General features: G+C 37.6%; 1 protein-coding gene across 5 annotated transcripts in view; it reads right to left on the bottom strand.

Moving 5' to 3' along the window:
* The window catches only part of DIAPH3 (diaphanous related formin 3), a 488,952-nt gene that overhangs the window by 126,490 nt on the left and 345,480 nt on the right, over positions 1–16,982 (bottom strand). For all 5 annotated transcript variants that reach the window (XM_073894471.1, XM_073894473.1, XM_073894474.1 and 2 more), the window contains 2 exons: positions 5,226–5,321; positions 4,679–4,738 (listed from right to left, as the gene is read on the bottom strand). In XM_073894471.1, coding sequence (XP_073750572.1) covers positions 4,679–4,738; positions 5,226–5,321 — 156 coding nt within the window. The remainder of the gene's footprint in view (positions 1–4,678; positions 4,739–5,225; positions 5,322–16,982) is intronic.

Raw genomic sequence — 16,982 nt, 5'->3', positions numbered from 1 at the left:
ATCTAATTAATAAGCAACCCTCCACTTCTAAAGAGTGAATAATCCAATCAAGATTGAACCGCATCCTCCCTAGTTGATATAACACCTTTTGAAGCACAGACCACTGATGATCAAATAGCTCCTTCCGTTGACAGATAACATTTTAGGGAGGAGATGAGAGGGGGTTAACAGTGTTCACAGCTGGAGCTTTAGCAATTAGCATATTAAATCCCACTTTATTTGGGTGACATCCAGCGACCTGATTTTGCTCAGGATAGTACATTAATTGTTCCATTTCAAACCTAAACATAAACATGTCTGTTCATTCAACACGTTCTTACTAAACATCCATGTGTCAGGCACCAGTGCAACTAAGTGCTAAGGTTACAGCAGCATATAAATCAAATATCTTTTATCCCTTTGTCCCCACCTGATGGGGCCCATGACTAGTGGGGCAGACACTGAATACTGTATAGGAAATGACTGCTGCAAAATGGTAAAGCCATTGGGGTTACTAGAACATACAGTTTTACAGACTGGGGTCCACTGGAGATGCTCTGAGAAAGCGCACACATGCTGTTGCTCTTCCTTGGCTCACCCTTGCCCTTGGCCTTTTGGCCTCACTTCTACTCATCCCTCAAAATTCAGCCTGGATTTCAGGGTCCTTCTAGAAGTCAAGTCTGGATGGTCCTCACAAGGTCTGGATTGGTCTTCCACACCTGCAGGTATTCCCAAAACTTTGTGTGTTGCCTCTATGCTGGCATTAACCAAATGTATGGGAATTGTACTCATCTGTCCCAACTAGATGATGAACGCTTAGGGAGTATCTCTATATTTTCAATGCCTAGTAAGTGCTTAATCAATTTTGCTAAATTAATGAACAAATAAAGGTTTAGGGAGGAAAAATACTGGGCATTTAGTTTCTGCTGAGGCTGTAAAAGGCAAAGCAAAAGATAAAACAACCAATGGTTTTTTGCTTTTTTTTTTTTTTAAAGATTTTTTATTTATTCATTTGTCAGAGAGAGAGAGAGCGCACAAGCAGAGGGAGAAGCAGGCTCCCTGCTGAGCAAGGAGCCAGATGCAGGACTCGATCCCAGGACCCCGGGATCATGACCTGAGCCGAAGGCAGATGCTTAACCGACTGAGCCACCCAGGCGTCCCAAAACGACCAATGGTTTTAACCAAAGTATTTTTGGCAGAGGTTTGGAGCACAGCATAAGGGCTGGATTACAGAGCATGTATAATTTCTGTGCTTCTGAAGCCCATAGCAGTTAGAACGCTTGAGGTCATCTTTTGCCAGAATATATACTGGGACATTTTAGCTCCAAGGTCTGAAGATACTCTACCAGGATCTTCTAATTCTGAAATAAAAGATGATCTATGTTTGCAACTACATTTGTATCTGTGGGTATAATCTAAATCTGTACTTATAATCTATACAATCTATATGTTCCATGGTTGGCTAAAATTAATATAGATGTTTTAATACAGAGTTTATTTTTAATTTTTATTTTTTTTAAAGATTTTATTTATTTGTCAGAGAGAGAGCGAGTGAGTGAGCACAAGGAGGGGGAGGGGCAGGCTGAGGGAGAAGCAGGCTCCCCGCTGAGCAAAGAGCCTGACACGGGACTCAACCCAGGACCCTGGGATCATGACCTGAGCCAAAGGCAGATACTTAACTAACTGAGCCACCAAGGCATCCCTAATACAGAGTATATTAAACAAAATAAAAAGTGGTCATAATTCCAGAAGATGACATATTCTTGGAAAAGAGTGCTACCTAGTGGTTAAATCTGGGAACAAGAGATAAGATACACCACAGGCTAGAAAACCTCTGAAAGGGTGTATCTCAGTAGGTCACCCTTATGTCAAGAAGAGAAAAAAAAAAAAAAAAGGTACATAGATTGCTTATAGCACAAGGATGTTGAAAGGAACAGATGCTGATTCAAGCTGTGTATTCAGAGTACAACATGGCGGAGAGATTAAGAACTTGGAATCAGAAGTCAGCTCAAGTTCAAAACTTGGCACAGGACCATAAGCAAACTACCAGACCTGTTTAATCTTTAGTTATTTTCAACAATGAAATGGAGATAAAAATACTATCTGACAGGATTATTGTGAAGATGAAATAGGATGATATGTATAAAAATTCTGCATGGTGCTTGGTATTTAGTAAGCCAAATAACTCAGTAGATATTAGATTATTATTAATACTTAAAATTATTTTACTTAGTTTAAAATAATTGTAGAAAATCTTGTAAGTCTTCAAAAAAAAAAGGTTACGAGATAATATGAACCACTATAAGCATATAGAAAATGTCAGACATTAGTTTAAGTACATCAAAGCCAGATTAAAAAGTAAAATAGGTTCAAGTTACATTTTTTTTTAAAGATTTTATTTATTTATTTAACTGACAGAGAGAGAGAGAGAGAGACAGCGAGAGAGGGAACACAAGCAGGGGGAGTGGGAGAGGGAGAAGCAGGCTTCCTGCGGAGCAGAGAGCTCAATGCGGGGCTCGATCCCAGGACCCTGGGACCATGACCTGACCCGAAGGCAGACGCTTAACCAACTGAGCCACCCAGGCGCCCCTCAAGTTACAGTTCATTCACATAGTTCACTTGAGTTGGAGGGTTAGCATTTTCAAAAAAAAAGCAATTTTTAGAAATAGCAAGATTACAAAATACTCTGAAATATCATCTTTTCCTAATAATAATCATGATCCTTGTTTCAATGACAATATTTTCCTTAAACAAATTCTGTACTTTTCAACATCTAATCTAATAAATCTATCTTTATATACAGAGTTCTTAAAGATTAACCGGTCATTTGAATTTTTCCCCACTTGGTTAGAAATATAAAAGGAAAACACAACAGATATATTGATAGAAAATAAGTGTCAAAAACACTGTAATCCACTACATTTATATTAGAAAAGAATTTGACCTTGATATCTCTTTTGGCTTGCTGTACAACCTATTAGTTTAATTATCACAATAGCCTTACAACTTCAGATAGTATCTATCAACCTGAGTCAAGACAGAAATGCAAGGTTCATCTGCAGTGGACCAAAATAACCACAATTTATAAGTAATCATACATGAGCTTTTGTAGACTGGACACTTTACTGACATTACAGGCAGAACAGGACTGGGTTCCCTCATGCCAGTACAGAAAATTATCTTAAATAATCTTCCTCTACATAATACCTAAATTAAGCATAGCATGGACATATGTATGCCACTATAATCGTTTCATGATCACTGTGTTGGCTGTGGGTCTTAAATGACACACAATGGGGGCTGCATTATTTTATATACTTTGTTACTAATAAAAAATAATTCAAAGTACCCATGTGTAATCAAAAAAAGAAATGTGATGGGAATCAGAACTGCATTATGGTTATATTTGTGTCACTAACTAGCTCTGTACTCTTGGGAGGGTTTGCAGCTTCTCTGAATTTCCATTTATTCATCTACAAAACAAAATAATCTCTAGGTCCAGGATAGCTCTATTCTCTAACCTTTTGCCATTATTTACTATGTCACAGGATCTCCAAATCATAAACCCAAAGTTAGGAAGTACTTAATTATCCACAATGAGTATCTGTGACATACTACCGTTCCTCTTTTCTGCTGTAAAAGTAGGGAAAGGCCAAACAATAACAAAAATATACTGTTGAAAAGACTACAAAGATCTATTTAAACATTTTTACCTTGAGCAATAAACATCTACCCATCTATTAAGACTAAGTACCCACATTCACTTCTTTTTCTTATTCACCTCATAGTTTTTTTTTGTTTGTTTGTTTTGTTTTTGGCTACCCTAGAAATTTGACACAAATGTCTGTACTTAGCCACACATTAACACTTCCAGAACTTAACTCCTCCATATCCAAAACAACCCTTGAATGAAAATCTGTCAAGTATTTTTCCATTTATAAATCTGGCAAACTTTGATGACACTCTCACTCTGAATAAATGACAATGGCAATTGATAAATTTGCTTATGACTATGGAAGGTAAGCAGAACCCCATAATTCGTAACAGTGAGAGAAAGGGAACCAACGTAAATAAAACTCAGTCAGCATGAATTGGCACCTTGAAGAGAGGAGGGTGCCATGCAGGTGGCTGTGCAGGCGCTGGTTAGGGATTTTTGAAAGCAGTCAATCTCAGATAAATATCAGAAACTCAGTTAACTCACCTTTTTAGTGATCCTACTACATCCTTCCACGATAAGAGCACATGAAACTCATCTGTATTAATGATTTTGCCAAAATGCTGGTCACAGTATTTCAAACTGTACTGGCAAATATGGTAAACTAGTTTAACAGCTTCACTACTTCAAGTCGTATCTTGATGTAAAGCAAGTCCACTATGTAAAATACTACTTTGAGAGCAAACTGTTTTTGAAAGGATACACTGGGCAACACTGATCAAAAATGTCTGAGATAATTTCGAATAATAATTTTAAAAATTCATCTGAGACCTGAAAGAAGAACCTTAGATACTACCTCAAGGCAATAATATAAGCATGGGATATTATGAATATACAATCTCAGGGCAATAGGTACATCCACACAATTTTACTCCTATAGTTATAACTAAACTTGAGAACCTTCACAGCAGCCTATTAAAATAATAGATCAATAGGATAAAAGTAGATAAGAAGAATGTGCAATTTATGAATATGGTTTATTACCATGGTTACAAACTTTCAGAACAGGCCTCTGAGCCATGGGACTGAGACTCTGCCGAATATCTGTTAAAAAAAAGAGAGAGAGAAAATTAATACAGAGGTCTGTTCACCTCAAGAAGTGTTAACAGTATTAGACTGTTTTCAAAGGTTAAATATGTCTGGACCCAAGCAATGCTTCAATACCCTGAAATACTTGAAGCAATGATGTTATGACTTTTACTTCCCATTTAGTTATGCTATTGTAAACTCCACTGGGATAAGGTGCGTATGGTTCTTTAGATGAGACTTGTCACACTAATCAGGATTTTCTAGGTTCAGTGCTTTGGTCTGTTAATGTGCTACTGACATCGGCCAACTGGAATGCTTCTCTCTCTGACATCTGTCACGGCAAGGGAAGGATTAAGCAAACTCAGGAAACTTCTGAAGAGTTGTTGCCCAGAGCACTACATTCTTGACACATGACTTGAAAAGAATTAAAAGGAAAAAAGAAAAACGGTTGTTCTTTGTGATAGTTCCCTAGAAAGTAACATGAAACAACTATAATGTTCACCTTTTGGTTTTGGTGTCCTTTTTCTGCGGTCGCGGAAGGCAGCCCCCGACTGCAAAGCCTCCAGCAGACTATCCATCACTCCTGTCTCATCACCCTCTGTGAAAAGAGATGCAGGGAATTCCATCAGCCCTCAGGGTTACCATAGCAATGTCAAAGCATACACAGAAACTGGCGATGGTGATGGTGATGGTAGGGGAAGAAAGATCAGACACCAGGACTAAACCAGCAATTTCAAAATAAGATAGGACTTTAACTCTCTCATAAATCAAATATCTTTTAATGAAATCGGGCTCATTAGTGTCTGTGCTACTGTCCACTAAAGAGGACCAGGTTCCAGTGATTCACTTCACAGAACTGCTTTTTATAGTATGGCGGCACAATAACTTTAAATAGAATGTGGTTCTAGTCATATCTGTGTCTCAGGTTATCATAAATCACATTTCCCTTGTAGAAATGGGTTATTTTCAAAGCATCAGCTTCTATTCTAAAATCGACCAGGTGTGGGAGAATGTTTTTGTTGCTGTTACCGAGACTCTGCTGCCTAAACTTTTTGCACAAAATTGTATTTCCAGGTTAACTATTGTGAACATGCTCCCAACAACTGATTTTTCATATCAGAAGATAATCGTCCCGACTTTAAGTGACACAGAACAATCACTACAAACTTTCATAGAATGTTCGAAAAGTTTGTCTTCTGTAATGAAAAAATAAACCAAAAGACGCTCTCAAGTACCTAAAGTATTTTTCATCCCATTATGATTAGTTTAAATTGATATTCTGTGTATATATATATTTAATGGAGGATGTGGTTATAGAACCAATCCTTTCTCCAAAGAACAGATTATCTTGTAATATTCATAGTTATTTATAGTTGTCAATGTTAAATATTATTCAAAGGAAGGGGGAAGCTTCAAACTACTGGCCCAAGCCCAAATTCAAGGAAATACACTTTTTGTCCCTCAGAAAGAGGTTATTTGTAGGATTCTCTATGAAATTGTATGGCTGTCATAATTACATCTAAAGTGATAGAAAACTACTTCCTCTGGATTTTTTATTTCTTTTTATTGAGATGCAATCCCTTGATTGGGAACAGATGACAAATGAATGCAGTAGAGTACAGACGGCAAACTCATTTACAGTTTATAAACAGATATATAAATATAAATATGTATCGGCCTCTTTCCATCTGGTTCTATCTCATATTTGTAGAAAAGTACTAAACTTTGTAGGTGTAATTTAAAAAAAAGGTGGATGACAGGTAGAGTATCTGAAGGTTAATTTACAGATAAATTTAATTCTAAAGTGGCTGGATGGCTATCTTAATTAAAATACATTAAAAATTTCAGACACCTTAATGAGTAACTAAGTATCTTTGAAAATTTACACTCAAGCTTAACTTAAAAAAAAAAAAAAAAAGGACTGTGAGTAATGCCAGATATTCAAGGTTGAGGATATATTTCATTAGTAAAAGGCAACATTTAAAAAATCTACAACTTTAAGAAAGCAAGCACGAGATTAATGGCATACACTTCAAGGGAATAAAAACAAAAACAAAACCGAAGAACTACAAAGAAAATTTGGACTTTCATTATTAAGTTTACTGCTGATAGTGGTATTGACATAGTGAATCTGAAACCATTATGTGTGTATTATAAGGTTGAGCAGACGGGTAAACTTGCTACTGGAAAGGAAATACAAATATGGAATAGGCGGAGAGAAAGAACCATAAAGTGTTAGATTTCATTTACAAGGGTTAAAAAAAAAACAAAACAAAACCCAAAACACTTTTCCTAGCTTTCCAAAATAACCCAGAAGTAATAACTGTGGCAGCAATGGGCACGCCGGTCTCCAGATCTTGGTTTCTAAATACCATTACTAATGTGAACCAGAATACTTAGAGAAATATCTGATTATGGGGCTGAGACCAAGACGTGTGAGAAAAGCCAGGAATGTACTGATGTACCAGAAGATCAGAAAGTACTCGATGGATTATTACACATTGGGGGTAAAAAACACTTATGCATCCATACTGATACTAAAAAATTAAAAATATAAATATGGGGTAAGGGAAAGCTCTTCTTTATAGAAGAATGCCAACCAATAGGTGTCAAAGATATGGGGGAGATATACAATTTACTATATTACAATTCACATAGTAAGAACGGATTGAGGCAGGAATCATCAATGAGTGCAGAAACTATTGGGTATTAGGCTGTCGGGGAACAGCATTTGGAGAAATCTGGCAGATGTCACCTTACCTAAAGAAGCAAATCTGACATCCTATGTGACAGTAATGGTACACACTGACGAGCGCCTTCTGAAAGGGTGCACTGAGACAGGACCAACCTGTGTAGTACTTTGCACCAAAATATTTATCCTGAATCTAAATGTGAGGAAACTATAATAGAAATCCAAAGTGAGGAACATTCTGTAAAGTGACTGGCTTGGGTTCTTAAAGACCATCAATTATGAAAAACAAGAGAGAGAGGGAGGAATGAAGGGAAAGAAAGAAAAGATTAGGGAGATTCAAGAGACAGGACAACTAACTGTAATACGCAAGCTTTGATTAGCTCTTGGACTATATCATATAAATGCTATTGTTGGGATAATTGGGGAAATTTTAAAATGGACTAGATATTACATAATTATATTATGCCACTGTTAAGTTATCTGAATATGATAATTAGGGTATCATTTGGTAGGTTCATTCCATTGTTCTCAGGAGATAGATGCTGACACACTTAGGCTCACTAAACAACTTATGCCCCTATCTCATGTTCTCCGTTTCATGCCCTTGAACATGCTGCTTTCTTTACACAGAACATCCTTCCCTTTTCTTCGCCAAGCTAACTCCTTCTCCAAGACAGAAAGGAGAATCCTTCCCTGAACTATGTGAGCTGAACCGGGTACCCCTCTGTGTCCTAATGGCTTGGGGTAGCCACAGCAATAAATCCTTTACAATATAATTTACTTGACAGTTTCTGCCACTAGACTGAGTTCACTGAGGACAGAGATCATGGCTTTCGTTTATCCTTAATACCCAGCAAAATGCCAGTATCACACAGAAAGTGTTCATTAATAACTGTTGACTAACTAACCAGTGAGGCACTCACATGGCCAATAGGAAGGAGTAATCAATCCTGCAGGAGAATGAAGGCCACAGGCGGGATGGGGGCCAGGGAAGCGGTGGGAGCGCTTTCCTACCGCCGTAAACAGTGCAGCACTGTTTTCTCTCTCTTCCCTTGTCTCACACAACCATTTGGTTGCCAAACCCTGTTCATGCACACTCCCCAGTATCTCAAGAATGGATCGATTGTTTCCCTTTCTGATTGAACCTGAAGTTCACGGTCGAGAATTGAATTACTTTTCACCTGAAATATCGCATTAGTTGCCAGGAGTCACACTGCGTCGAGTTAATCCCAAGTTCGAATTCATCCCATACAGCACTGGTCCGCTCAAAAGCAGAGCCATGATCTTCAGTCTCCCAGTCACAAATTTCCATTATCTCTCACTTCCCATAATATAAAGTCCCAACTCTCACTTGCCCCGACACTTGATTCCAATTGTGTTTCCAATCTTATCTTTTTCAATTTCAAAACCTGTTCTTCAGCTAAAGGCAACTTTCTTCACACGTCTTTTCTCTTCCATCCTTCCCTCTCCAGCTGGAACCTCTGTGCTCTTGTCCCCCAGAGCTGATGGCTTTTCTTGGCCTTCATTCCCACGTGCATAATGGGAAGAACACATTATGGAAGTAAGAAGACCCGCGTTCTAGTCTGAGCTCTCAACTAACAACCTATGTGACACCGGACTCGTTACAAAATCGCTCCTGACAAGTGTAATAGAAAAAAATACCTGTTTAGGGTTAATGAGAGGATCAAATGAGAAAATACAAGTGAGCGCACTTGGTAAATTGCTAAGTGATATCAAAATGTAGGGAGATAAATTCATAAATGAACTCCATAGCACACCACAGGCAGTTTATGAAATATTTGATTATTATGTTTCAAGTATTGTTTCAGATACAGTATAAATTAAATGACTTTTATAGTGTATTTTATTATGTCTTTGATTATCATCATTTCTAAGGGAAACTGATGAAGTACCTATCAGAAGCAGACCCTCTAAATAGTCTCTAAATAATCCAGTGTGTAAGGTAAGACATATAATGGAGATGTTATTCCAAATGTTAAAAGTGCGCTTAGAATATATTCATTCACCATATGTTTACTGAGGGCCTACTATGTGCCAGGACACTATTAGACACTAAAAATACCCAGGGCCCAAGAATTAATAAGACATGTTTTCTGATCTTAAGAAGCAGAACAGTGTGACAGGTATGGGAGGGATCCGTATGAAGTACTGGAGATGAAAGGTTTCCTGGTGAATTACGACCTGACAAATAAGCAGGATTTAGCCATGGCAAAGACTAAAGAGAGAACAGCATCCCTGGCAGAAGGAATAGCAGGTACAAAAGCAAAAGATATGAATAAAAACAAAAGTGAGCTAGAGTCGAGTATTGAAATGATTTATATTTACATGATTCTAGTACAAACTTAATAATTCATATTTACATTACTTTAACACATTATTCCTCTACAAAGAGAAATAAAAATTAGCTATTTTTAAATTGTAGACTAGAATTCAATATCTCTAACTACAAGTCAGTTCATATTTAAAATATTTATAGTCTCTCTCCTGCTATGAACTCTTTTAAATCAATAGACTAACTGTAATATTCAAAGCTTTGCTATATCTGAATAAGACATCACCTTGTTTAATTAGTAAATGGTATTTACAAAAATCATACAGTGTCAAGGGAAATGGAGGAGAGCACGCTAAGGAAGAGATACCCTTAAAGCAGAATCGATAGGACATGCAGACAAGCAGAGGATGGCCTACTGAGGAGTTAGACAAGCCTGAGGTCTCAGGGGCCTATGACTAAAAGAGTAGAAAATATGAAAATGTTTTAAAATAATATTCAATTTGTTGGGGAACAAATGTTGAAGATAATGAGCTTTCTTTTGGACATATGAGTACAAGGTGCTAGCAGGGACCTCCTGATAACTTCTGAAAGTAAGCTGGAAATTCTGGCCTCAAGTTCAGACAACAATTTTGGTATTATTTTCAGAAGTCATTTCTATATTACAAAAGATACTCATTCAGCACTATGGGCCAGACCCTGAGAAAGGTCCTGGAAATACGAGGGTTGACTTTGTCCTTGCCTTATATGGTCCTCTGGAAGCACATATGACTGATTCAGGAGAGGTGCCATCTTGACGAACCAGTAGGAGAAAAAAGATAAGGCAGTGACATGGTAAGGTATATTCTTTCCTTTGTTCTACTTTCCCAAGTCAAGGCACAACATGGAATGTAGAAATAACTACAGATACAGAGAAGATCCTAAAAGGCTTGAGAACATTAAAAACAAACCAAATAGGTTGCATACAAAGTGGAGAATCAGAATGGAAATGGATTTCTCAAAAGCAACACTGAGCTCCAGAAGACAAGATATGGATTTCAAATTCTGAAGAGAAATGATTTCCGATGAAGAAATGGTTACACTCCCTCTAAGAGGAGGACAGAAAATGAACATGAAAGCTTATGAGCGCTCATTCTGACAAAGCTACTGGAAGGTGTGCCTTGGCAAAAAAGGTAAGAAGAAAAAGAAACAAACATGGGATCTAGGAGAGGGGAGGGGACAAAATAGCAAAGTGGCAAAAATATTGCCCAGGATGACACTTGTGTCCCAGGCCCAGAGCAGCCAGTTCAGGTCACATGAGACAAAGCTAGAGTGAAGGAGAGAACCGTGGCCAAGGAACTAAAAGCAAATCTGCTGTGTTGAGCCATTTGCACAAATGACTGCTGCTGATTTCACAGACCCGTCTGAGAGTCTGGATAAAATTGTGACAGGTGTACACAAATACGGAGCAAATTAAAAAAAAAAAAAAATTGTCCGTATAAACCTAGAAATGACATTGTTGCCCAACAGGAAAGAACCATGGAATACTAACTGGAGGGGTAAGGAATATTTCCACAGTTGTGATATTATAAACACTATTTTTTTGACTATCAATTGTGATACAATTTTAATGTGAGGACAGCAGGGGTGGAGAAGGGGTGAAGGAGGGGAGTCCAAGGTGGGGAGAAAGCAAAAGGGAACTAAATCTTCACTTCTCAGGAACTCGCTAATGCCTAAAATAAATTAACAATAGTCTAAGCATATTACTTAGAAATAGAGAAGAGGTAAATAAATACCAGAAAAAAAATCCTAAGAATTTAAAGTGGCTGCCTCTGGGAAGTAGAAGGAAGTGGAAGGAAGTTGAGAGGAGTGAGGGGAAAATACATTTTATCATGCTAGGAGCTTAACATATTTCATTTAGGAATTTGCAGACATTATGTTGATAAAGTAACGACAACGAAAGATCTCATGACAGAAAAAGATGACCAGGTAGGTAGAGACAAAGGAAGAAGTTGATTTTTGACCTACTCGTGCTTTCCTCTGATAAGGGAAAGAGGAAAGGTAATAAATGGTACAACACAACAAGATGAGTAGTGTGATGGAGAGCTCCAGGGCAGGAAGGGCAGCTGGTATGGGGCACAAGGAAAGGGGCAGCAGTCCCAGAAGGCCTCCTGGATACCTAAGACTTAACAAAGAGCTTTCTACGTGTCACGGCTTCCTGAAGGGGGAGGCCCTGCTCACGCTCACAGAACAGGCTGGGGTTCCAGAGGGTCATGAAACACATGGGAGACCCAGATGTGCATGGGAGTGGAGAGCAGAGTGCCGGTGGGGCAGCGCTGGGAGGGGCTGAGGGCACAGGGAGGGGCCAGCACCCCAAGCACTGAATAAGCCAGAGGAATTTGGGGTTTAGCTTTAAGGGAGTCATCAAATTATTTTAAGCTAGGACATAACATGGTTAAATTCCCGCTTTAGAAAGAACACTCTGAGGAGAGACAAGATGGAGGGCAAGGAAAAGGTGAGAGCGGGTCTGAGGATTTAGATCCAGGCAAAACGTGATGGCAGGGCCCAAGTAAGGAATGGAAGGTGGTGAAAATGCAAGAGAGAATGCACAGAAAAATCTTGGTGAGCATGGATGGGAGTATTAAAAAAATAAAGTCGAGGTTAATTTCTAGGTATCCAGCTTGGCTAACTAGGTATGTACTAATATTATTCACAAGTACTGAATTGTTCTTGTTTGGTGGTGGAAGGGGGCTGCGCCTAGAGAGGAACTCATGTCTGGATGTGTTGAGATGTTCAGGAGACATCCAACTGCAGGTGATGAAAGGTGTTCAGAAGGCTGATGGTTTCACAGGTTTAACAAGAGGGAGGAGAACTGGTTACACTAATAGGTTTAACTGAGAAGCATAGTGGTAGTACTTGAAGCTGTAGAAAAGAGCGTAAGCTTAGCGCAAATGTAGGGGAAAACACTTTTTGAATTCAAACGACTTGGATTGAAATACGGGCTTTCCAATTAGCCACCAGTGTGACTCTGGGCAAATTATTTAATCTTGCTAACCCTCATTTTCTTTCCCCTCAACTTTAATGTGGAAATAAGAATAGTACCTGCCTCACATTATTGGAGGATTAAAAGGCATACATGGTGTGCCGTGCCCAGTAGGGTGCCTGGCACATAGTAAGAGCTTCACCTCAGTTGATCGCCCTTGCTGGCAGACTGATCTTGAGCTGGCAGAGCATGAGCTCTCTTAGGAAGATGTGTGCAGTGACAAGAGTGCTGCGGGTAAGCCACAAGGCAAACTAGCGTGTAAAGGGAAATTTAGGAAGTAATGAGTGTTTTCAGTCTCTGACCGTTTTTCCAACGGGTTTACCGTGCACACACTTTGAGAGCTCCCCTTTCTCATTGTCCCCTACATAACTTCATTAACTCTCACCACATTTTATAGGGTTTCAGTAGCAGTAAAAGATGGAAAGATAACCACCTGGAACTGGGAGTGGGGCTACAGAAGAAAAGCTCAGCTTCTCCAAAGATGTGTTGCAAGTGTGCAGCTGATGCACAAATTTCACAGGCTCACAGTTTAACCCAACTCCTCTAAAAGAAACAGTGACAGTTGCCCTTACAAAATTACATGAATTATTTTTCTATGCTGCTGGTTATAGACCTTCTGGGAACCAGATTGTATGTGCTTTACTTGGTAACCCAGTTCAGTCTTTAACCTAGAACAAAGCTCAAAATACGACTTAAACCAGACAGCAAAAAGACAGGAATAACTTAAAGTCTTTGAACTTGTCTTAATCTAGATGTGAAACTGAAAATTTGAGTCAAGGGAGTTAGAAAGCCAGTTTTCACTGGGATTTAACTGATAAAATGATAATCAGAACAGTTCTCTTTTATACCGTAGTTAAGTGCCTCAACCAAAGTAGAATTTTATATTTAAGAAAACACAATATTTTAACCTATTTTTTCCCACTATTCTTCATTATTTGCACAACTTTAACTCAACATATTTCCTGTTGTAAGTTAGAAGGAAGAAAAATAGAATCTTCTACAAAGGAACAAGTTTTTACTGTTTTTGTTTTTATTTTTTTTTTAAATAGAACAGTTGATAACCTCTCTACTTCTGACAATCCCGAGTATCTACTGGAGCTGTGACAGCTCCATCTGCAATCACATGCTACTACCTATTTCTTGCTATCCTGAATATGCTTGGACCTGGGCGATCATCTCATAACTCTGAGCACAGACCATGGGGCCATTCGTATATTTGCTCTGGATAAAATATAGGCTATATTTTCAAAGCTTGAGTAAAAACATATTTCACAGGTACATTTGAATTATAAACCGTGATTATTCTATTTATTACACTGTATGCAAATGAGAATCTAAATAATTTCATGTCTTATAATAAATAAGGTTATAGTAAATAAAGTTAAAAATGTATTTGTAAAATAAAGTATTTTTCTCATATGAACTCTCCAGTCTCCAAAAAAAAAAAAATCCATACTGGATGTCATGCATAAAGTATGATTCTATTTTAATTATATAAACAACCAGGCAAAAAAGGTGGTATAAATATATTGTGACAAATCATATTGCATTGTTATTAATTTTTAATTTCCCAATTCCTACGATTTAGATTCTGATGTAAGGAAATGATTCTGGCATCATAGTCATTTAGTTCAACTCATGAAGATATCCAATCTATCTTCTTCTGAAATCTTTTATTAGAGTTCATTTTTAAAACTAATGTAAATATGGCAAAATTACAGGAAAATTAGTTGTGTGCTCATTTAATTCTCCATTCAAATAAAAATGGCACACCATTTTTGGAATGTCAACATACTTAAGGCACAAGATTTACAAGTGACCATATAATCAATGAATGAGTTTGCTATTTCAAAATAATACAGCAAAAACTTATCTGTATTAAACAGACATCCCATATTAAAAAGCCAAAATTTCGATAAGAGTTTCCCAAAGTGTGTACCACAGAATGCTAGTCCCATGAGGAGCAGTGTGAGTGTGTGTGTGTGTGTGTGTGTGTGTGTGTGTGTGTGTGTGTGTGTGTTGTGGGGGAAGAGAGGGTGGTTCTGTGGTCAAATAAGCTTGGAAAAGAATGTGTAACATATACTGCCCTTGGGAATTCATATCAAATACACACAAAAATTTAATTCATGATTTATGATAAATGTGGCATTTCAAATCAGTAGAGGATAAGAAAAAGTTCAATAACCACTATGGTGACAATGTTTTATCTGTCTCCCACTCCTCTACTTACAGCAACATAAATTCTAAGTAGATAAAACATTTCAACATTAAAAAATTAAATTGCCAAAGTACAGCAGACAGTATGTAGAAGTATATTTTTCATTACTTCTGGAATGGAAAGATCTTCTTGTGAAAAATCTAACTACGCAAATGTCATACAGATTTTACTACACTAAATGTCTGCAAACTGAACGAATAATAAGAACAAAGTTTACACAAACAATAAAAGGAGAAACTAGAAAAAAAATTTAGAACACAGGTATTCCTTAAGACTGGTTCTCTTGAAATACAGAAATTATGACTCAGAAAAAAAATCAATTAAAAAACAACAACAACAACAAAATAGGCAAATGGTATGCTCAGGAAACCCATCATTAAAATAAATAAGCAAGGCTTTTATACAGAGTATCATACTCAATCTCATTCATAATTAAGGCTATTCCAAATACATCAGTGAGAGATCATCTTTCACTTATCAGCATGGCAATAAAAAATGAGGATAATTGGTATAGGCTAGAAAACAGGTCACCACACATTGTTGGTAGAAATATAAAACTAATACAACCTCTTTAGAATGCAATTTAGTAATCTATCAGAAATAAAACTGCACATACCACTTGATGAAATAACTTTTTCTAAAAAAATTATCCTACTCATAACTCACATGTGTGCAAGGCAATATGTATAAGGATGTTCATTATAACACTTTATAATATCAGGAGATTGGAAACAACCTAAATGCCCATCAGCAAGAGACAGACTAAATAAACTATGATAGTCACATATTAAAATATATTGAGGTGAAAATATAATGAAGCATATTTATTCATTTTAAAGATTTTGTTTCTTTGAGAGAGCGAGAGAGAGAGAGAGAGCACAAGCGGGGGGTAGGGGGGCAGAGGGAGAGGGAGAAGCAGGCTCCCCATCGAGCAGGGAGCCTGACACAGGCCTCAATCCCAGGACCCCAGGATCACGACCTGAGCAGAAGGCAGACGCTTAACTGACTGAACCACCCAGGTGCCCTGAAGCATATTTAAATTGTTCATACGGACTACCTCCAAAATATACCAAGTGAAAAAAGTCAATCACTTATTTGGTCAATAAGGACACTGGATATAGACCTTTCAATGACCACTCACGGATATTAGCTATAAAGTGGAGGATACTTTTGGACTTCTTGCTTAGCAATTACTCTACCACATGGTGCTGAGAAAGGCATTACTTAATCATTCTTCCAGTGCTAAATGTTTGTTAAAATGTCTCCCATGTAAGTACTCAAGTGCCCAACTCTGATTAGCTTGTTCACAGCGACCTATTCTAGCAATTACTGAAGAAAGCAAAATTTAAAGACCAGTATTGACTCTGGTTTAAAAAAATAATGTTGCCAAAGTTGTCCTTGTGTATTACATAGGGACTTGGATGCTGAACAGATGCCTTCGGTTGCAAAAAACACAGAATGTCAAGGGAAAGATAATGTATCTATTAAAATATATATGTAGATGCAAAATGATAATGGCATTTAACAAGATGTGACATACACAGTGAACACCCATGACCCTGTAATCACACAGGAACCCAGGTAGGAAAAGTTTAATTACATGGCATAACATCACTACTTCTGAATAGAAGCTTCACTTGTTACCCCCAAGAGCTTCACTTTACTCTGAGAAATAAGCCTGACAGTGTTTAAGCTTGGCAATTGCTTACTTTCTGATGAAAATATGCTACGATACGTTTTAGACTTATTTAAATATTTTCTAGGCGATTTTAATATTTACTTAATATTTTCTTAATATTTTCTCACTGTATGAGGAATTTGAAAAATATTTTCCATGGTTTTGTTTCTCAAAGTTTTGAACAAAGAATGGAATGATTTCAGATGCAGAAAATGAAAGTTTAATTCGATACCCTGAATCCAAAAAAAAAAAGGGAAAGTAAACCAGGGGACAACAGGAATTTCACAGGAATTTCTTTCCAAAGAAGCTGGGATAAATGGACCCGAGGCCATGAGGGGCCGCTCTCGGTGAGTGTACCT

Source organism: Callorhinus ursinus, unplaced genomic scaffold, assembly GCF_003265705.2.
Source record: "Callorhinus ursinus isolate GAN/ISIS: 27379988/994484 unplaced genomic scaffold, GSC_fseal_2.0 scaffold7, whole genome shotgun sequence".
Lineage (NCBI taxonomy): Eukaryota > Metazoa > Chordata > Mammalia > Carnivora > Otariidae > Callorhinus > Callorhinus ursinus.
This window is presented reverse-complemented; position numbering and strand designations above follow the sequence as displayed.